Genomic DNA, 22,935 nt, shown 5'->3' on the forward strand with positions numbered 1-22,935 from the left:
AGAGTGGTTACTAGCTATGAATACTGTGCTTCCCATTTGTGGCCTATTCACATTCTGAAAGGGGGGGGGGGTTCCCTAGTGTCTGAAAACTTCCTTACGTGCTAATATAGAGCTAACTGAGTTTAGGCTGCTTTATAGATTGATTTTGTGTGTGTATATATTTCTGACCCAGAGGTTCGTTCTTAGGTTTGGGCAGAGCAGATTTGGGTAAGATTAGTCCTTCGATGAGATACTGGGGAAAGGTGGCTTATAGCAAAGGAAATGGAAAAAAATGTCTGTGTAACGCTTCAGTGTAACGCTTATTATTTTGAAGTGTAACTTCCATTTTTTTAGAGGATGTCATGTGACAGATTACAGGAATGCTCAGAAAGAATGCTCTTGTCACAAAGATTTAACTCTGTGCAAGGCATGTCCTGCAGTTTCTCTGCCATTAAATCACTGAAGCTGACATAACATGGAAGCAATGGAATGGCACTTCCTGAGATTAAGTAAAGTAATCATAACCTTTTTATATGAACTGCATCATATTGCTTTCATGCAAAATGACAAAAGGTGGAAGGCATCTTGAGGACTAGCGTTAATGGAGGATCCCACAAGTATTGTTTCTTTCCTAATTTTCCTGCCATGGGTTGAAAATTTTGGGGGCGTACCAAAGCACACATGGAGCTCTTTTCAAACTGGGTCATATCATTCTCAGCAATGATGTTGAGCACTGCATGCTCAAAGGCACACAAGAGCTTTTCCGAGCATGAGAGAGAGAGACAGACAGACAGACTGAAGTTCCATGTACATTCCACCTCCACCCCTAATATTTGAGCTCCATGGGTGTTTCACTGTGAGCATGGAACATCCCACATGTCTGGTCTGCCCCATTAATTTTAATGGCAGGAGTGAATTGCAAATACAAAAGGAAATTGGAACATTTTCTTCCATTGAAGTGAATGTGGAAGCCCTTGCAGACACAAAGAGCCCTAGGAGCGTTAGAGTTCCCATGGCCCTAGGAAATGGCTGTGTGAGGCACATAGCAGATCAGGATTTGCAGCAGGTGTGAGGAATCTTTTGTCCTCCAGATGTTGCTGGACTACCACTCCCATCAGCCCCAGCAAGCATAGCCAATGGCTAGGGATTGTGGGAGTTGGAGTTCAGCAACATCTGGAGGGCCAGAGGTTCCACACACAAAATTTATAAGTTTAGCAATCCCTGTCTTGTCTCTTAATTATCTCTCCACGCCACAGAGCCCTGGATTATTATAGATTATGTTTATGTGCCCCAGTAAATGAGGATGTGTAGCTTTATATCTTAAACAAGATGCTGAGGAGGGAAATAGGAGAAAAAAGTTTTTTTCATATACAGCATTCTAGTTAAAATAAGGGGGATGGGTTTGTTTCGTTTTGCTAATGCCACTGGATACCCATCAAATTTGTTGCCTGCTTTGCTTGTGAATGAGAATCTCCTCATGACTTTTGCCTTTAGGGGGACGAAAATTGAATTTCCGCTCCCTATAAGCTTCCTTCCCTTTTTAATTTTGTTTCCCAGTTCTTTTATGCTGCGTAGATCTTGCTTATGTGGCTCCATTTGATAAGATTTAAGGTATTTTAATTTACGTCTGTATATTTTGAGAAGGCCTTACATTAAAAATAATTGCCCGCATTTTACTTCTAGCACAGTTTTAAGTGCGTTTTCCAGTGAAACAATCCCGGCCTCCAACTGAAGAGATGTGACAAATGTAAATTTATATTTCCATAGTAAAAAAAAGATATAGCAAACACTGTAATTTACATATCTTTCCTGAAATATTGCATAGTGGCTTTGTCAGTGCTGGTAAGTCCATTTCAAGGATGTCGCCCTTAGTCCATTAGTTTGGATAATGAGCCCTATAAAGTACATTTATAACTGGTGGCACTTGGCAAGGAGATGGATTCTAATTTTCATCCTTTTATCTAGACACATTGAAGAAGGTCAATGGAGGGTTCTGTATGATTCATTGTCCTAACACATATCAGATGACAAAGACCTGATAATGTCATTGCATAAGTGTTTTCCTTATTTGAACGTGGCACTAGAAAGAATACTTCTGCTGATCATCCCTTTTGAAGTAGAAACCAGTATTAAAAGATGTGTGCATACACTCTCCCTTCCTACTTTTTGGATAAAACCTTACTGTATGTCCGACTTGTTAAGCATCACTGAATGAAGGAGAAAAGGGGGGGAAAGTGGGGAAATAAAGAACTAGTGACTTGCTTTTTTGCTTATTTTGAATGCTGCAACATGACATTTAATCAACCTCCACTCTTCCCACTGGAATATTCAGAGAGAGGGGAGAAATTGTTTCATAAACAATAGAATAGCTCATAATTAAATATGAACTGTGCCAGCTTGACCAGACTGTTTGTTAGCAGCATTTAAATGAGCAACTCTAAAGTGATCTTTTTTTAAAAGTTAAAATTAAATCATGAATAGATGATCCTATATGTGTGCCCAATTCGGTTTAAGTTATTTCTTGGTTTTCTGTATTTATATGCCATCCTTCAACACCACAGTCCCCCAGGGCACTTTTCCAATGAGATAGTACTTTTCTTCAGTTTTACAATGAACAAATAAAGCTGCCCAATTTAAAATGGCAGGTTGCGCTAAAACTCAGAACTTTTAAAAACTTTTAAAGGCCTCAGTGAACAATGAGGTCTCCACGTGGCATCTGAAGGATCACAGGACAGTGCCAGGTGAGCGACTCTGGGGACGGGATTCAAGACCAAGAAGGTCTCGTGTTCCCCTACCTCATATTTATTTATTTAGATTATTTCAATTATTTATTTAGAAAGATTTATAAAAGACTTGATCACAAAGCTCTCATAGCTGCAGTGGTGAGTAGTACCCATCTGGATTTGTAGAGCAGGAGGCCAACAGTAGGTGGAGCCAGAGCCAGTGACAGGCACAGCCAACTCATTCTCGTTTTGTCCCCATCCTGCTTGCTGCTGAGTTCTACAGCACAGATGGAGGAGGAGGAAGAGGAGGAGGAAGCTGCCAGTCAATGTTTTCTCCTGGACAGGTTGTAATTAAGATGGCAAGCAGGTGAGGGCAGACTGAGGCTGGTGGGGCAGTGTCCCATTTACCCCCAGTGGAGCTGCCTGCATTGCTAAATAGTGTACATGGTAGAGGTGTTCAAAGAAGAACCTCTTCCAAAATGATGGGGTACGTCATTGTGAAACGATGCCTCAATAATAATAATAAACTTTATTGCGGTCCAACAACCCATAACAACCCATAACATGGATTCAGAATAAAATACAGATTCATACAGACAGCCCCCCAGGGAAGGGAGTCCGAAGCGTTATTTGCTTAGTCATGGGTATGTTGAGCTTTGATTCGTATGACAACTGAAAGAAACTTTGCCACGGCCACAATGTATCAAATGTTCTAATACATTAATTATTTCACTTTAGTAGGTTATGTTTATAACATAGTGATTGGGCAAATTCAGGGAGAAATAGTTAAGCCCATTGAATGGAACTTGCATTTGTTTTATTTATTATTTTATAATAAATAAAACTAAGCTATTGCCTGCCTTTCTTTTCTAAAATCAAATCAAAGTAGCTAACAAAATAATAATAATAATACATAAAGCAGTAAAAACAGCCCAATTACTAAAATCAGTTTCTTGCAATAAAACCATTTTGCTTTAAAATCAGAAAAGTCAACTTTAACCTATGCTGAAAGTCCGACATGGAAAGGTTGAAAGAGTTAAATATGTATAGCCTGGAGAAGAGATAATTAAGAGGTGATACGAGAGCCGTTTTCAAATATTTAAAGGGGTGCTGCACAGATGATTTCGACAAAACATTTGGACAAATTCCCAGATGGTGCAAACAGTTCAGCTGTGGAACAGATTGTCTTAGGTGATGGTCATTCATTAGAATTATTTAAGCAGGAGCTGGATGGCCACCTATCTGGGATATTCTATCAGCACGTCTCCTTCGTCACCAGCAGACTGGATTTGGTGTCCTTTGGAGTCCCTTCCAACTCTTGTATTTCTTAAAGATTTTCAAAATAAAAAGTGCTCCGTAACTTGCCTGAAGCATAAAATGAAGGCCTCCTCAATTTGCTTTTCATAAATATGCCTGTCAAAAAGAAATGATTTCCCCTCTATCTGTCCATCTTTCTCTTAACAGGTGCAAAGCAGTCATTGATCATTTTGGTCAAAGAATAAGTGCCAGCTATTTTGTTGTGGAAGATAGTTACTTTTCAGAGGAAACCTGTGCAAATGTGTCCTACAGGTACGTATCAAGACAGAAGAGAAGCCTAATAGGTATTTCATGCCCCTTTCTGCCAGCCTTAAAGATTACAATCACCCATTCCAGGTCTTCAGTTGTCACATAGTTCTATGTCAACTACTATAAAATGAATGCAAGCTATGTATAGATATCCTACATATGTCTTCATTTTCTTTTCCACTCCCTAACTCGCTAGTCTTGTGCATACATGTACTGGAGACACCCTCCTTCTTAAGAAATTATGTGTAACATGCCCCAAGAGGCACTGCATTCATTCAGGCATAACATCAAACCACAGTGTTAAATTAGACTAGCTCGCATGACCCACCCTCTTACTGCTCCAGCAGAAGGTTCCACTTAAACTGCTCTTTAGCATATTATCTGAACCCTAAACTGTGGTTAATCTTAGCTATGGTTAGCTGAAATAAGCCAGCTTCATAAACTGTGGTTTGAAGTTGTATTGTTTCCACAATCCATTTTAATATTAACTGCAGTTTGGGGTACAGATGACATAGCTAACTGTGGTTAATATAAAATGGAAGTGAAAGCTGCAGAATTCCTCCTTACAGTTGTTCTGTGGGTGATTAATGCAAGCCTAATGCAGTACATTATCAGAACACAAAACAATGGTTTATCAAGATCTCCAAACCAAAGGACTATGTGCCAAAATTGGCTTGAAAGCAGGGCTTATAGCATCTCCCAAGGAAATGCATATGTGTAAATTGGTGAAGTGGTGGGTTAGGAAAGCCAGGTACTTATATCCGTACCTGTCTTCTTTCCTTGGTGAGGCTATTAGCAGCTACTAATTTCAGACAGGGAAACTCAGAAAAGGAAAGGATTGCACCTCCCTGAACATTTGTCTTTAAGATCTGATCTTATGTGTTACATGTAGCTTGGCCTTCCAACTAAGGGGGAAAAACTCTTCTGTATTATATTGCAATTCGCCCTGGCATTTTTGTCCTTGTTCAGGTTCTGGACCAGTTACCGAGGAGAGTAGCTCAGATGCCTCTTGAAGGCACAAAGAATTGAACTTTCCTGCATTTTACACCTATTCCCTCACCCCCTCCCTGACTCTGCTTCATTTATGCCATTAACCTTTGCTGAGGCAATTAGTAGCCAGCTAATGGCTATTTAAGAATGTTAAAAAGCTGCCATAGTGCTCTTGAGGGTCAAGCCAATGGCCTGTTTGATCCAGACTCCTCTCTCTCTCAATGGCTAATACTGGATGCTTCAGAAGGTATTTAACCAAAACAAGGTAATTAAAGGAGTGATACTTCCCCCCACTTTCCTTCTATGTCAGCTCACTGTCTCTATTTATAAGGAAAGTTTCAATCATTGCTTGAACTTTAGGTCAGCTTCAAACATTACTTTGAAGAGCTGAAAGAGGAACCAAGAGTCTAGCTGCTGCTTCCCATGCTTTTGGGGTAGCAAGCAAACATTGGAGTGATAAGGACCTAGGAAGAGCCTTACTCTCTCAGTAATAGCTGATCAGATGCTTCTGGGAAGCCCACCAGTGGGTTGTGAGGGCAATAGCCCTCACCTGTTGTTGTCTCCCAGGAATTGGTATTCATAGGCATGCTGCCTCTGCATCTGGAGGCACCATGTCTTGTACTAGTTGCTGAGAGGCAAGAATGAGGAAGAGCATCTGGTTGGCCACTATGGAGATGCTGGACTAGGTGGCCCTTTGGTCTGGTGCACCAGAACTCTTTTTGAACACATTGTGATGTCCAAATAAAAAAAGAGCCCCTTGCTTTCTGAAAACTTAGTCTTTTTTATAAAAAAAACAACAAATAAGTTTATTGAACCTTGTAGCCATTAAGTTCTTACAGATAAACTCCTGGAGGAAGTCATGCTGGCTGTTTACTATCTCCAGGCAAAATGCTTCTGAATACCAGTTACTGAGGAAAAAAACAGCAGTAGAGGCCTGTTTCACTTACCTCCTGCTTGTGGGCTTCCCCAAAGCATTTGGCTGGCTACTGTGGGAAACAGGATTTCTTACAAATGTGGTACATACACTTCATTCTTCATCCTCGTTGTAGCTGAAGATATCCAATAATGTGATAGCCACTATTGATCCGTGCAGAAGTCTCCATTTCCAGTCTGTCATAAGGCTGTTTATTACTCCTCCTTTGCACACTCCTCCTTTACATGTACTTCTTCAGCCAATTTCAAGTTCATCACATTACATGATTCCCCCCCCCCCCGGCAGTGGTTTCAGTCTCTTCAGTAAAGAAAACATATGGAACTAGATCAAAATTATGGCTTGAAGTCCAAGAATCTTAATTACAGGGGTATACCTTGCCTATGCAGCCCATTATTTTATCAAATAAGGAAGCTTGGTCCAATGTGTCTTTTGAGAAACACCATGTTGATTGCCAAATAATCACATTTCCGTCCCGCCCCCCTTCAGTTATGTTGTGCTGCTTGTTCTTCACTAACATATTGGCAAGATGCTATCCATATACAATGGTACCTCGGGTTACAGACGCTTCAGGTTACAGACTCCGCTAACCGAGAAATAGTACCTCAGGTTAAGAACTTTGTTTCAGGATGAGAACAGAAATTGTGCAGCGGCGGCGCAGCGGCACCTGGAGGTCCCATTTGCTAAACTGGTGCTTCAGGTTAAGAACAGACCTCAAGAACGAATTAAGTTCTTAACCCGAGGTACCACTGTACACTTCATTGATGGCAGAGCTGAGCTGAAAGCAGCTGCATAGTGAGCCCCAGGAACCATAATCATGATCCAGTGAATACTGCTGTTGACCAAGCAAATCTAGAGCCTGATTTGGGAGTCTTTCTAGTCATTCCTGGTGAGAGGAAAATGAAGGCTAGCATAGGTAGGCAGAGTCACAAGCCCAGGAACTATTCAGGAAAAGGTCCGTAGCTCAGTAGTAGAGCATTTGCTTTGCATGCAGAAGGTCCCAGGTTCAATCTCCAGGTAGGCTTGGGAATGTCCCCTATGTGAAACCCTAAAGAACTGTTATCAATCAGTGTAAACCCCCTGGAGAACCATTGGCTGTTCAGATGTTGCTGAAATGCGACTCACATCAGCTGCAGCAAGTGTAGCCAATGACCAGGGATGGTGAGAGTTGTTCAGCAACATTTGGAAGGTGAAATGTTCCTCGCACCTGGTATAGACAAATACTGAACTAGAACCAATGGCCTGACTCTATAAGGTAGCTTCCTATGTTCTATGTATATCTCAATATAGAACAAAACACGCAACCCTGGTGACTCTCCATGTGGATCAACAGCACTCAGATCCATGACTTCTATCCGCAGCAGCTTCTAATAGTAGTAGACTACTCCAGCAGATTCTTGTGCCCTCCACACACCCTGTTTTGTTCAGTTGGTGGTGGCAGAAGTGCCCTTGGCCTTAGGTTCTCCTACTTTCGTCATTTGGCAGTGGTTCCACATTTATAAATTTCTTATTCTTTTCATATTTGTAGTGGCAAAGATCCAAATAGCTATTTTAGGTGGAACATAAGGGATGAAGTACCTGCTGCTCTCTTGGTGTTGTTGGATGCCAAGACTCATTATCCTTGACTATTGGCCATGTTGGTAGGGGCGGATGGGAGATGGAATGCAGTGACACCTGGATGGCTACAGGTTCCCTTCCTCTGGCCTAGAGGAATTTTAAAAATACATCAGAACCCTACACCTTACTGCAAGCTGCTGTTGAATGTCCCCTTCATTTCAAAGGTAGTTTGCCATGTGGCGTGTTGTGGGGGAAACATAAGCCCAAAGCCTCTAGGTGTATTCCCACCAGCTGCACAGTTCTTTGGCTCTCAGTCATTGGCTGTATTGGTTGATGTGTTTGCATATTTCTACACTCTAAAACAATTTGCTATTAGAGTGATTCTGTGATGGGTGAAGTAAACATTATGTTCCATACGGAGTACTGAGTATATTCATTATAACTTGATAAATATTAAGAGTCAGATCTGGCAGCCTTCATATATGCATGCACTTGAGTCATTGTTAATTTCTTAGCTAAGCTGGCCATATGCAAATGTGTCATTAGCAATGTGCAAGCTGGTGGAATGTTAGTTTCTCATGGTGGTAATAGTTATTTTTGGAGAGAGAGAAACCCTGAATCCATATGGCTGCTTTCTTCTTATGTTTTGGTGATAGACCATAATTGCTTTATTCACTTACAGGCAGATCTCCAGAGCGGTTCTCATTACTGATCGGTCGATTTTGAAGGCAAGCTCAGATCAGCAGGTTAGCACATCCATTAAGCATTGGTAACTTTCTGCCTTATAAACAGCTGCTTGCTTGTGACTGTATTTTCGATCACAATTTCCATTCATTGTAAAGCCATTTAAGTGCCTTTGTCACCATTAGACGCATTTGCCAGGAAACAGGAGAGTTTTTGAGTTTGAATGCTCAAAACTTAGAAATGGACAAACAAGATCATAGATGCTTGATCAATGAAGTTAATTCTTAAGTATAAGCAAAGGTTATGTGTTGAATCCAGGTTAAGTTAATCACACTTTAGTCCCATTGAAATCAAAGAAACAAGTTGGACACAACAATTTAACCTGGATCTAACCTGCCTAACAGATAGATAGAGCTTATAAACATCAAGTTAGAGATCTGGTCCCACTTCTCTGCACATAATCTATATATCTCATTTATATTTGGATCTCTATTTTATTGCAATTATAATTCCAGCTTTCTTCCAACATGGCAGTCTTCAAGCTTGTACATTGGGGTTCCCAAGCAGTCTCCCATCCAAACACATACCAGGCCCAGACAAACAACAGGTTGCTTGAAATAGGCATAATTAGGCAGCAGGAGCAAACATCCCTCAGTCTCTTTTTGAATAGCGCTTTGGCAGACTTGGGTTTTGAATAGAGCTTTGGCAGACTTGGGTTTATAATATGCTAAAAATGCTGGTGCAAAGGCAAAAGGGCCTTGCATTGCAGCCTGCAAAGAACTACTAGATGGATTCTTTTGGAAGACTTTTTAAAGAGATTCTGTTTTCTTTGCCTTCCAGATTTCCATTTTGACTGTCCCACCTATGGAGCCAGGTCAGCCTGCTGTCTGCCTCATAGAACTATGTTCTTCAACCATGACATGCATGAAAAATACATGTGAGTACATGTTCTGACTTTGTTCTTTGTTATTGTGGCAAGAAAGGAAGTGCCAACTCTCACTAGGAATGGCAAATACCCTATAAATTTCAGGAATGTAGCCAATACATGCTTGATAGCAGCATGCAATTTTGTCCTGACTTATACTGGTGTAGTAGTAGTAGTAGTAGTAGATACAGCAGTAGATACACTCCAGGAACCTGTCACCAACAACTGATCTCTGGCATAGATTCCTCTGTGTGTGTTCTTAGGGATGAGCAAATCTGTCAATTTCAGGTTCTCTCTATTTCTTTTTTTCTAATTTTAAATTCAGTTTTCCACATTTGTTTGCAAATTCTTTTTTTATATTAAAAAAGTTCTGAAAATCTATATATTTGCAAGCTGTTTTTCCTAATATGGCGCATTTTTGTCTGCTGTTTTCACTTATATACCCTTTTTTGGATCCTTTTTCTAGTATATTTATTTTTGTGCCCGTTACTTGGGGTGTTAGGGGAGAAGTAGTACCTCTGATGGGGGACACACCATGCTCCTTCTGGGGTGGTTTGTCCACCATTGGTCCCCACCCTGCACTCAGCTCTCACTTGTGGCTCCTGCAAACTGTCAGCATGTGACAGCGGCCACACATCAGGAACAGCTTTGACCTGCCAGCTAGACCAGGTGAGGGTAGCTGATGGGTCAAACCCTCGGTGAGTTAGAGACTTCCCCTGCATGCAAAGATATGCTCTGGTGGATTGAGCAGTCAAGACCGATTGTGGGTTCAGTGGTCAAGAAGACAGTTTCTGCACATGATATGGAGAGGCAATTCGGGCTTGTCAACCGAGGAAGGAAGCCCATCTAGGAGAAGGAAAACTCTTATCCTAAACCTTGTTGGATCCTTCTCTTTTGGGAGTAGAAAAGGCTCAGGAGTAAACCCTACACAAATCTGGAGTCCCTAAGATGCTTGAATGGCGCCTTGTGTGCCTCCTTTTGGCAACTCCTTCAGCCAAGCCACTGCCAAACATATTGCTCTGCTTTCCTTTGGTACATGTCATCTGGGCATCTCAGGACATCCATACACACTGCCCAGGCTAGCACTCCAGGGAGGTCAGCTAGTGCAGCAGTTTGAATTCACCTCTGGAGGCACACTCAGTTGCCTGTTGAGACAAACAGATGCCAACAAGAACAACTTAGAGAATTGCATTGCAAAATTTGGAGAAATTTGATAGAAGATTCAATATAAAATTATCCCATATCCCCAGTATTTCTGCAATCTTCTGTTTGCATCAATCTCCCGAGCCCTTTATCTGCCAGGCCAAAACCCAATATGTAGCCGATTCTGTTACCTATTTAAATGGTTGCAGCTACAAAATGTAGCAGCAGTAAATGAGATTAATATATATGTATTTGCATAAGAATAGCTTAAAGGAAATGGAACCTTGTTAATACAGCAATAAAGTTTTTTTGATGATTTCTGTGTTTTAACAGTATATAATATATTGTATAGAAAAGTAATGACATTCCTGAAAAGGGCTTTGTGGCATTTCCTCTAAGAGATCTCCTTATTAGAAAGGTTTTTCAAATAAACTGCATTGAAATGCGGATGTTAAAGGTTGGAACAAATACTTGCCCAGGCAATTTAATTTCCTATCCATTTGCCTTTTCTTGACAACGGAACGTTTACTATTAAAGTTCTACTCTGAACCTAATAAACTAAGGGGGTCTAAAACATAACTGTTTCCAGTTGCTTGGGGATTTTTTTTTTAAAAAAATGAACTTCTGTATTATCGGTGGTATATTGACCTTGTGTGGGGTTCATTTTACAGGTAGAACTATCCTGCTTGCACAGTGGGATGGGGGGTGGAAGTTGGAATAACTAGTGAGAGATGAGAGACCTTTCTCATACCCAGTTGATTACAGTGGGGGGGGGGAGGATAGACAGGGCAAGTATCACTTAAGGACCTTTCCAGGTAGTGTGTCATCAGCTGCTGTCTCAAAATGCCACAAGCTCACACCAAACCTGCTCATTGTGTGTCCCAAAAAACTGAACATACATTTAGTTAAAGAACTCAGTGCCAGCATAGGTGAGACACCCACTTCCTCTACTTTCCAAGATTAATAAATTGCAAACAATGAAAGCTAAGGAAGTTCTGCACTAGTTTGAGAAGTAGCTGTTCTTATGATCTGCCTATAGACTTTGTGTGTTTTTCCCACTACCACCTTTTGTTATTAAAAATCACTTTAATAAGCTTTTATTAAAAAGTCTATAATTATGTATTTACACTTCAGGTCAATTGGACTGCTAATGCTCATTCATTAAAATGACAGGTGGTTAGCTAATTTATATATATATATAAAAAACTCTATTATAGCACACCACAGGAAGCCCATATCTTCAAGGCATTAGCACTTAGCTTTTCTTCTCTAGTCAATGAGTTTACAACTGTATTGCCAAATGGAGGGTAAACACGCATCACATTCCTCTGCCCTGCTTGCCCCATCTGGTTATGGCTGTTCTCAAACATTTTTAAAGTGTTCCTTTAGCTTCAATGGGTGCAGTCCCCACCCCCCAAGTTAGCATATATGTTTTTTTTCCCATTTTGCAAACTGCTTGCTATTGTCATTGTGCTGTCATGAATATAGCTTTCAGCTTGGACATTGAGTTCCATGTTCAAATCTCTACCTGGCTATTATTTATTTATATATTTACCACATAGTTTTCTAAGCAGTTTACAAGTATATAATTACACAAGCATATGAAAATACAAACATCTATAATTAAGAAATGCAGTGAAACAATCTGAGTTGGCCAGATGTGTATGAAGGCATGGTCATGATCTAATTGTGTCTGGATTTTGGACAAAGCATAAAGAATATTTCCCTTTTCCTTTTATTTTTTTGGATGTTTGCTGTTAATGGTTATTAACATGGTTGATCTCTTCCACTCATTTATGCAAGATAAGCATGCAGATACACCTGACCTTGGGTCACATGGTGCAGAAGACAGGCATGTAATTGATGTTGCCCGCTGAGTGGAACCAAACTCCCTTCTTCGTGTCCTAAGTACTGAGAGCACTTTCCAACACTAGTCATATTCAGAGTTGACCCATTGAAATCAATGGGCCAGTGTGGTGTAGTGGTTAAGAGCGGTGGACTCGTAATCTGGTGAACATCCCCGCTCCTCCACATGCAGCTGCTGGTGACCTTCTCTGAAGTCTCTCAGCCCCACTCACCTCACAGAGTGTTTGTTGTGGGGGAGAAAGGGAAAGGAGATTGTTAGCTGCTTTGAAACTCCTTAGGGTAGTGATAAAACGGGGTATCAAATCCAAACTACTACTACTACTACTACTACTACTACTACTACTACTATTCTTCTTCTTCTTCTTCTTCTTCTTCTTCTTCTTCTTCTTCTTCTTCTTCTTCTTCCATTGATTTCAGTGGGTATACCCAGAGTATGGCTGATGTAGGATTTCCCTTAGGCCAGTTGTTCCCAACTGGTAGTCCATGGACCCCAGGGTGTCCACGTAACCCATCCAGGGGGGCCTTGGCACCATTCACATAACAAAAACTACCGTAGAGATATCAAAAGGGGGGCCCATGGCTTGGGTTTTGAAAATCAGGGGGTCCACAATACATAGCTAATTGGAAACCACTGCCTTTGGCTATACAGACAAGGTGCCCTCCCCAGCCCTAAATGAATTACTCAAAGACCAGCAGTGGCACACTGTATAACTAATTTAGTTAAACCCAATTACATCAGAGAGACACTGCCAATGCGGTGGGGGGGGGGCATGCTAGTGGCTCATAGCAGTAACATCACATGTGATCAGATAATTATATAGTAAATTAAAGTGAACTTCAATTATTGTGGTTTTAATAGGGAAAAAAAGATTTTATGGCAAACGTTCTACAAAATAGCAAACGCTTCAGTTTTCTCTGCATTTGCTTATTTATTTATTTTTAAAATTATATCACTCCTTTTTATTATTTAAGAATTCTGAATGCATATGGGATGAATAGGTTAAACAAGAATAAAAGTTAAGCATTAAAATGTAGATTCCAAAAAGTCGAATGATAAAACAAGCAAAGCAAATAATCAATATGAATCTCAAATTTAAAGTGTGGACAGGTTTTTTTTTAACTTAAAAAATGATTAGAATGCTCTGGGGGAGCATCCACAGAGGTGCAGCAACCAGCCACAGTGGCTGTAGTTCTACCTCCAGTTATCACAGTATGACTCTGAATGCCAGTTGCTGGAAGAAATTGCAGGCGGGGAGTGTGTGCTATGCTCAGGTTCCGCTTGCAGTTTTCTTTTAGACATCTGGATGGCCACTTTGAGAACAGAGTGTTGGCTCAGATAGGCCTTTGGCCTGATTCAGCAAGGTTCTTCTTCTGCTGTCTATAGAGCCTTCTTATTTGTGATGATCACTTCTGGAGACCCTACTCTGGGAAACCTTGGAAGGGAATCTAGACGATGGAATTGTCCATCACAAGATGGTAGAGGAACTGGATGCTATTGAGGCATGCAATGGCAGTGGCCAGACAGCATTCAAAACTTCTCTGTTGTTCATATTCAAAATACAAGCTTCTTTCTTTGAAATTTTTAGGGAGAGGTTGTTGTTGGGTTGTTGTTGTTGTTTTTTAAAAAGGCTTATCTAGTTCTTTTAGAAAGCAGGGACAAAGATTGATTTTTGCATATTAATAGCTGAAATAGTGTTTAAGGTATTTTACTCATGACTTGATTTCAGTTGGTGGTGCTTGCTTCTTCTTCTTTTTAATTGTTGTCACCTGGGTTGGAAATTATTTTAAATTGCAAAGCTATGTGCAATTTTAAATGCAGTTCAGGGTGGATTCACATGACCACGTTTTAGTGCAATGAGGAAGTTTACCATGCCATATCACTGCCATTGAATGTTGTTGTCCCAAGAAAGTTGCAGCTTCTTCGCCCCAGAAGAAGACTGACCTGATAAACGCTGCACTGTCTCCACGTGATACAGCCCAGTTCCAAGCTGACCTACACTTTTAACACTAATAGTCAAAATTGTGAATGCCAGGCCGTGGAGTATCCTAAAAGTGCCTTTCTATCCCATTCCAACAGATTTGGTGCATTTAACTTGTTCGTCCATTAAAACTGCTAAAGAAGATTTGGAGCCTGTTGTGGGCCAGTTGTTCAGTGAAAGTACAGGAACAGGTAAATGCTTTGTTTTGTTTTACTTTAAAACAAAAGTCATGCTTTACAATCTTCTCTCTCAGCCCAAGTTGATTGACAGCCATTCCACCACTTAGGTATCAGAAGTCACGTCAAAAGCCTTGCTGATTATGTGTGTGCATCTTTTTATTTACTTTATGTTTTATCAGACAAAATGAGAAGCTAGTTCTATGTGCATCTCTGGATGTGCCATGGTCCTCCGATGGTGACTGTCCAGGTTCAGTATTGTCTGGGGAGGCACTTGCTTTGGAGTGCCATGGGACTTAATCATGCAGAATAACAACAAATTACACTTTAAATTTGTAGGGCTATTTATTTATTTATTTATGCAGGTATTACTTTTTCAACTCCCATTAGCAGACCAGAGAGACGGTTCATATAAACACTGCAAATCCATTTTCTATTGCTCCCAATTCATCTCCCGTAATTTAACTTAAAGAGGAAAAAAAACCTGAAACCAAACCAGCATTGTACAGATCTGAAAAGAAACACACCTCGGAATACGAAAAAGTGGTTAGATTGCCACTTAGCATCATCTTGTCCTTTCCCTCCTGCCTCCTTCTTAACATTAATCTTAATGCTTAAAGTGATCTGGTTTTGAAGTGATGTATTGTTTAGAAGCTGCCTGAAATTCTTTTGGAGGAACTCTGTGATCAGGAGGGTCCTCAGGTGCACTGAGGCACTGAGAAGCTAGTTTTCACTGACACATAGGCCTTTTTATCATCAAGATGAGGTAGTGGTCATATTTTAATTAAAATGTCAGAACAAATACTGTTGGAGTTATTGAAAATGAATCACCAGATAAAGTGAGCAGTGGGCCATGGCAGGTCAGAGAAGCAAAGTCACCTGAAGAAGAGGACTCTATTCATTTTCTTGCCTAAATGAGGAAGAAGTAACTTCTTTTTTTTAAAGAGTACTAGGAACTTTTAATAATATTTTTAAAAGAATGCACTGCATCAGGCTTTATGCTGGTTGACTATCCCTTCCGAATAGATTGGAAAAGGTAAACTGCTCTCTCCTTGAGAACAGTCATTATACATCTGTTTAAACAAACACACACACACACACACACACACACCCACACCACACCACACCACACCACACCACACCACACCACACCACACACACATCACACACACACACACAGAGAGAGAGAGAGAGATTAGTTGTCCTGTGCTTGCCTTTTAAAAATACCTTCAAACCTCTGTTCTTATCCATTATGAAAGGTTTCTTTCTTTCTAAGCAATGTGAGCATAGCATTTGTTTTAAATTTTATTTCAGGTGTGTGTGTGTGTTTCCCCCTCTTCCCTGCCTTAAAAGCCTCAGGGTTGGTTACCGCTTCTTTCCCAGTCGTGTACACATAATTAAAATGCAGAGCAGCAAGACTTAATATTCCCAAACAGAAAGCCAATAACAAATCCTGGATGACTGCTCATGGTCTCTGTGTGTGGGAAATGAAACAAGAGCCCAAGTTCAGATGATACAGGTGTGCTTGTGTTATCTGTGACATGGCAGAGCAGGGGAGATGTACCACAGGAAATTTTGAGCAGGGTGTACCAGCACACTGCTTGTTCATGTTAAACTATGGTTTGTTATAACCTGTGGTTTAATATGATGTGCAATTAGGGCCATAGTGACTGGCCGCAAGTTGCCTAGTGAGCTTCATGCATAAGTGTGGATTTGAAACCAAATATTCTCAGTTCAACATACCACCCTCATTGCTACAGAATTATATATACAGTGGTGCCTCGCAAGGCAAAAAGAATCCGTTCTGTGATTCTCTTCGTCTAGCGGTTTTTTCATCTTGCGAAGCAAGCCCATTGACGGATTAGCGGATTAGCGCTATTAGCGGCTTTTAGTGGCTTTTAGCGGCTTATCTGCTGATCGGATCAGCTGATAAGCGGCTTAGCGGCTTAGAAAAAGGGGGGAGGAAAAAAAAACAGCAGGAACTCGCAAGACATTGTCGTCTTGCGAAGCAAGCCCATAGGAGATTCGTTTTGCGAAGCACCTCCAAAACGGAAAACTCTTTCGTCTAGCGAGTTTTCCGTCTTGCGAGGCATTCGTCTTGCGGGGCACCACTGTACACACATCTGAACAGGGCCCCTGAAAAGCTATCTGTGTGTGGAATATACCACCTAAGTAAGATCCTGTGTATGAGGTCAGCCACTGCTTCCTGAGGCAGTAAAGGCTGGTATCCTCCATTGTTTTGAAGGCGTGCTAGTCTGTGGCTTGGTGTTTATAACAGCCTGTGACACCTTGGATCCATTTTGAGCCCTAAAACCCATACTGGAGTGCTTAAGCAGTGGGCTCGTCCTCCTTAGTTAATCTCAATGCCCATGAACACTCTCTGCTCTGAGTGAAACCCCTTCTAGGAGATACTCTACATCTCCTTGAATATGGTTTTCTACCCAGTTTGAGGTTCAAAACTTTCTCAAGGAACTCTATGATTCCCATGGGCCCCTGAATTAATCAGTCTGATGCTTTGTTCACTGTATGCAGCTGTAAGTAACCACATTAAGGTTCCTTTTCGCAAAGCCATATTTAATAACCAGAAGCAGGGGGGGGCTCTCAGATGCTTTCAGATATCCATTTCAGAGAGACTTATTACACAATCGGGGTACCAGCAACAAAAGGGCCTCATCCATAATCCCCAAAGGTGGGAGAATCTAGAGCACAACCTCCAATAATTTGCCTTTCCAACATTTTGCTGTACTGTACAAGTCTTGCTGCATTTTAATTCCGGTGAGTAAAATCTTCCCCCTGTTGTTCCAGAAAGTGAAGGCTCAGGAGAAGGGCAAAAGCCTCAGATTCTCTGGTCGGTATATTTCAACATGAGAGACTCCTCTGGTGTAGACAGGACATCCTATGCCAATTTGCCTCCCAACATCTATGTTTGTTCTGGGCCAGACAACGCATTGGGAAATGACTGTGCTGTCAAACAGGTAAGGGAGGTGTCCCACATTTTTCAGCTTTTGACTGAGGAACATTCAGGGTGATGGTATACTGCAGGGTTGTAATACCTATTTTGTTTTGTGGGCAAGTCCAGAAATAGAGGCAAGTGGGGTTTCTGCAACAAAATGTGCATGTGTTGGCTTATGTAGACCACTTAGAGGTTATGGATGATTAAACCACATATAAATCCTGTTAATTAAAATTAAAGTAAGTTAGATGTGACTCGGGGCTGAAAAAAAGAACAAGCTAGCATCAAAGACAGGAGTCTTATTTACTTTTAGAACTGCAGCCAATGTCTGTTGCAAGTACCAGTGGAGCACAAGGCTTCTGCATGTATTTGAGTGCTGGACTTGGCCTGGGAGGAGGTCTGAGAGCAGTAAACTGCCTTTTGCTGCAACCTGAGAGAGGCAGAGGGATTGACTGAGACTCTAGACCCATGGTTCCCAATGTGGGGCGATTTGATTTTTAAGGGAAGGCAATTCGAGAATGAGTTATTAACAGTGAATGGCCTTTTAGGCTTCCTCCATGTGAATAGGAGTTCACTTTTTGAATAATAAGAATTATATGTCGGGGGGGTGGGCATCGGGATTTTAGAGATGCTTAGGTGGGGCATGGCCAAAAAAAGGTTGGGAACCACTTCTCTAGACCAATCTAGTGAAACTTACCGGAAGAATAAGAAATCAAGATAACAAACTTTAATAAAAGAATGGAAATGGTTTATTGAATATTTACAGATACATTGCAAACAGATAAAAACATTAGCAGGATTATTATAATAACCTGCAGTTTCATAAGAATATGTATTTAAAGTAGATAATTTAATGAGCAAATTAAATGAATTTAGATATGCAGAAGATATTAAAAAATAAATTTCAGGAACTGAAGAAAGAGGCGGAAGGAAGTCAAACTTTGAAATGTTAAATTGATTGTAAAACTAATGAAATGCATAAATTTGGAAAGCATAAAAACTTAAAAAACAAGAGACTCTAGATCAGCCTCAGCCCTTCCTTTGACCTACAGTGTGCACAGTGTATTGTATTGTGTTACAGCGCTGCCTTAAGCTACTCTCTCCCTCTCCCACTTATTGCTCATATGACAGCGAACTACACTGCAAGGTTGTTGCATGCTACTCTCACAGCCCAACCTGCTAAATGGGGATAGGAGAAATAGGGAACACTTTAGGATTGTTATAAACCATTCAGGATTGTTATGAACAAGTCTGACCTGCAGTATTCAATATTAAATACACCATGGGGCTGTCTAAAGCCACTCTCTCTAGCTCTAGGCCCTTCCAGCCTGCCATATGGAAACATTAAACTGCCTTTGCTTTGGAATTTCTATTAGCAGGGCTGTTAGTTAAATGCTTCACACAGTAAGAGCTGAGTTACAGAGAGTGAGGAGTCTTCTCTATTGGGTTTGGAGGGGGCTATGTGTCTCTTGGATATATCAATTAATTGTCTATGGGCAGCTTTCAATTCCATACCCAAGGACATTTAATTATAGCTTCTTAATGTGAACTGGGAAACGACCTACCCCGACAATGGGATGGTTCCATCGGTCCTTTTTATATGCATAAACATTTTCCCACACCCTCTTCTGCTGGCTCATATGGGTTTGAGGAATTGGGGGTGGGAGGAGGGAAGAAATGGAGCAAAGGTAGACAGCAGAAGAGAAGGTTATATAGAATAGACAGCCTCCTTGTCTGTGCTGTTTCCTTTCTTCCACCCTACTTCCATTATGATGGAGACAGTTGGTGTGTTGTAGAAAGACAGGTGGGTAGAGATGATTTCTCCAAGCCTTCAAATTTCACACACACCCCAAAAAAATATTAAACAACCTTTCTTGGTCTTTTGGAAGCAGGGAGGAAGCTTGGGCGTTTCCCCCCAAATTCATCTAAGAAGATTTTGCTAGAGTTCACCCAGTTCTAGAAATAAATAATCTCCAGCAGTATCTTTTTTATAAAAAAAGGAGGGAGGAAAAGATAATTTATTAATATTATCACAGAAGCCGTCTGCTTCCAATATAAGTCTTTGATCTTCATCTTTTATCCTCTTACCAGTCAAATTATTGCCTTGTAAAACAAAATTAAGGCTACTATTAGCCTTTGAATATACAGATCAGATGTGAGCATTCAGGCTGTGTCAGCTGTTCTGTTAAAAAGCCCATTGATAACGGCCATAGGGAGGGCAACTGCAGCTGCTTAAAATTTCTTGCATATATTCTCACTTGGCCTGAGTCATTTAAAAATTAATGGTTGCTATAGCCTTGTGAGCGTAAGAAGTTGTGCATGTTATCCTTGCATGCTCACTCGGACAGACATGGCTGAAAATGTTTCTATGTAGTCCTATCTGGTTATCAGAATGTAAAAATATATGCTGCTCACTTAGCTCTCTTCCATTTGAAATCAGTGGGATTTAGAAGTGTTCAACCCTGACAGCATTGTGCCCATAATTATATATATAGCTCTTAATCTTTAACTCGGTGGTAGGTGAAATGATGCCTTTGTTATCTTCCCCCTGGCACTTATGAAGCCTTTGAGTCCCAACTCTCTGCCCTTCTTGGTCTTGAGATAGTAAGGGTGGCAACCTTTTTCTACCTTGAAAAATACATACAGTGGAAGGAGGAAGTTGGAAGAGTGACACTCTTTCCCACTTCCTCTTTCAGCTCTGTGTGCTTTTCAAGGCTCAAATGAATTCTACAGCTTTCCCAAGGGATCTGAGTAAAGTCCAAGTGTGTGCATGCACACATTTTCTCCTTTTTCTGTTTCTTAGGGAGAGATGAGTATGAATGAATAAAGGAAGTACTTGGGTATCTCTTAGGAGCAGTATTGTGAACAAGCACGTGGCGAGGCAGATGTGAAATATGGTTTTGTTGCTTGTGGACACACCACAGTATGCATGTGGATTGGTTTGTAATCTCAGCCAGGAAAGAGGTTAACTAAATGTTTGCTTCCTTCCAAATAGGCTGAGGCCATATTTCAAGAGATGTTTCCCAGTGAGGAATTCTGCCCACCACCCCCAAATCCAGAAGATATCATCTACGATGGAGACGGGACTCAGCCAGAAGATCCTGGGTTTGGTAATCCATCTGAGACCAATCCAGAGACTTTGCCTGAGAAAAGCACTGAAGAGAGTGAAAGTCCCTCTGAAGAGTGAATGGATGGCAAGGCCAAGACTGAACTCATTTCACCATGGTGTCTGGGGATGCTTGACCCAGTCCAAAGTGCAGCCAAACAACCAGTTTGTCATACACAAAATGTAACCCCAGCAATCCTAGCGGGACTTTACAGAGTTGCTTAATAGCTTGATTTGAGTTGGCACAGGAGAGTCTTGTCCAAAGCTATGTCCTGAAACATAACTCCATTCTTGACTCATTTTTCCTGGAAATACAGTTTATCAGTTTGTAAATAAGGCATTCTGTCATTCCACAGAATTGCAGTTTTGCCAAAGTCAGCAGCAGCACAACATATGGAACTCAGTTTGCTCTACAGGAAGTGTGGGGAAAAATTCTATTAACTGAAAACAGCTATTGGGTTAGACTAGTAGGTGCTAGGCCAGGAGTAACCACTGTGGTTCCCTTCAGTTGTTGCAAAACTATAGTTCCCACCATCCCTGACCATTAGCCATGTTGGTTGGGGCTGATGGAGCTGGAGCCTGAAGTCTAGAGGGAGACACACTTGCTACTCCTGCACTAGACACTGAACATTCAGTTGTTAGTGATCTAGCAGAAGCTCACCAAAAGGAAAAGATCCAAGTGTTTTCTGTTTGTTTGTTTGTTTGTTTGTTTGTTTGTTTGTTTGTTTGTTTGTTTGACTGGCTTGCAGAATATCACAGAAGTGGTTTTTAAGCTTTTCTGTCATATACTCAGTAGAAATGCAAAATAAATACATCCTTTAATAGATTTCTTGGAAATGGTTGTTTGGTAGCACCTGGGTGCCAGCTCACTGGATCACTTTCAAGAACTGAGCTATATTTCTCACCATATATTTGTTTTTGTTTTTTCCCCCTCAAAGACAGCACAAGTTTACTTGGTTGATGCTCAAAAGTACTGAGCCAAAAGTATTGGTTGAAAAGTACATCTCTGAAGCAGGGCTTGTTTTTGCAAGTGCCCTCTGAGAAACCTCATAGCCACTAATATTCTTTCTTAGTTATGCTAGAGTGGGAATGGGAAACCTGTCACACACAGTATTGTTGGGCTCCCAACTCTCATCAGCCCAAGCCAGCATGGCCAATCAACTGGGGTGATGAAAGTGGTAGCCCCAACAGCATCTAGGAGGCCACATGTTCCTCATCCTTGAGAGGCAGTTGGAAACTGGCCTTTGTAAATATATAAGACAATCTGTCTGAGAATCCAATACAGGAGAAAAGGACAAGAGGTGATTCTGTGCTGCTGAATCTAAAAAGCCAACTAATATGTCAGAATTAGTAACCATTTGCACAGCACTTACATTATGCAAAAATGTTTTACATTCTTGTTGGTTTTTCCAGTGGTGCTATCTTGCTATTCCCATTTTACAGGTGAGAGCCTGAGGCCCAGGATGAAGCAACAGATATATTTACAGTTAATATTTGTAAGAAGAGACAGGCTGTGGTAGACAAACTCAGGTAGCAGAGCTTAAATTGGGTTGCGTAAAGCCCAGGTAGCATTTCAGCTACTATGTAGCTCACTGCACTGACGTTTTAAAATTTGGCTCCTTAGTAAAGGCCACAAATGCCCCTCATGATGAATATGCAGTTTGGGTGGGAGATAGCTAGGTCATTGGTCCGTGATACAGCCCTTCAGTGCTTGAGCCTATGTGATTGCTTTGTGCCACAAAAGTAAGTTTATTCCATAAACATAACAATTACGTTCAGCACAGTAAAGCAAGATGCAGCTATCAATGACACACAGCCTTTCTGTACAAAAACGGTGGCTCAAATTCATTTCATTCGCTAGGTAGTTCTTGTGGCGTTTGCAATTAAGCTGTTATTTATGCTGGGTAAGAGAGAGAGTCTGCCTATTTTTCCTTCGCCATTGCTGCTCCTATGCATAAATCAGAAAGCATGAATGTAGCCCAATTATATTTGAACGTTTACAAATCAATACGGGAGCCAAAATGAGGGCTTGCTCCCAAGAGCTTTCAAGAATGAAGTTCCTACAGAAAATTTATTTTCTTTTTTTAATTTGGAAATGAACTTTAGTATAAGAAATTAAAGGTTTGCTTGCAAGCGTGTTTCCATGTTTCATTATGGTTGTGAATATTAATGCAAAATGGTGTGTCACTTTATTTTGTTATTGTTTTGTGTAGATGTTCTGTTCAAATTGTTTCATGGAACTCCTTGCCATCTACAAAAACAGCTATCTTCTTGCTTTTTTTGGGTGGGAGGGCAGATAATTTTGTTGAATTTTTCAGGGGGCAGAAGGTTGGTGCTTAACTAAATATGGCCATGGG

The 22,935-nt window shown here is 40.9% G+C and overlaps 1 protein-coding gene across 1 annotated transcript in view; it reads left to right on the plus strand.

Moving 5' to 3' along the window:
* Positions 1-22,716, plus strand: part of CHM (CHM Rab escort protein) — a 70,284-nt gene extending 47,568 nt beyond the window's left edge. Inside the window, exons 10-15 of the mRNA XM_082207567.1 lie at positions 4,167-4,271; positions 8,429-8,492; positions 9,271-9,367; positions 14,442-14,534; positions 17,325-17,494; positions 20,468-22,716. Of these exons, the coding sequence (XP_082063693.1) occupies positions 4,167-4,271; positions 8,429-8,492; positions 9,271-9,367; positions 14,442-14,534; positions 17,325-17,494; positions 20,468-20,659 (721 nt within the window). The 3' untranslated portion in view covers positions 20,660-22,716. The remainder of the gene's footprint in view (positions 1-4,166; positions 4,272-8,428; positions 8,493-9,270; positions 9,368-14,441; positions 14,535-17,324; positions 17,495-20,467) is intronic.
* The last annotated feature ends 219 nt before the right edge of the window (positions 22,717-22,935 follow it).

This window comes from Podarcis vaucheri, assembly GCF_965113315.1.
Source record: "Podarcis vaucheri genome assembly, chromosome: Z".
Lineage (NCBI taxonomy): Eukaryota > Metazoa > Chordata > Lepidosauria > Squamata > Lacertidae > Podarcis > Podarcis vaucheri.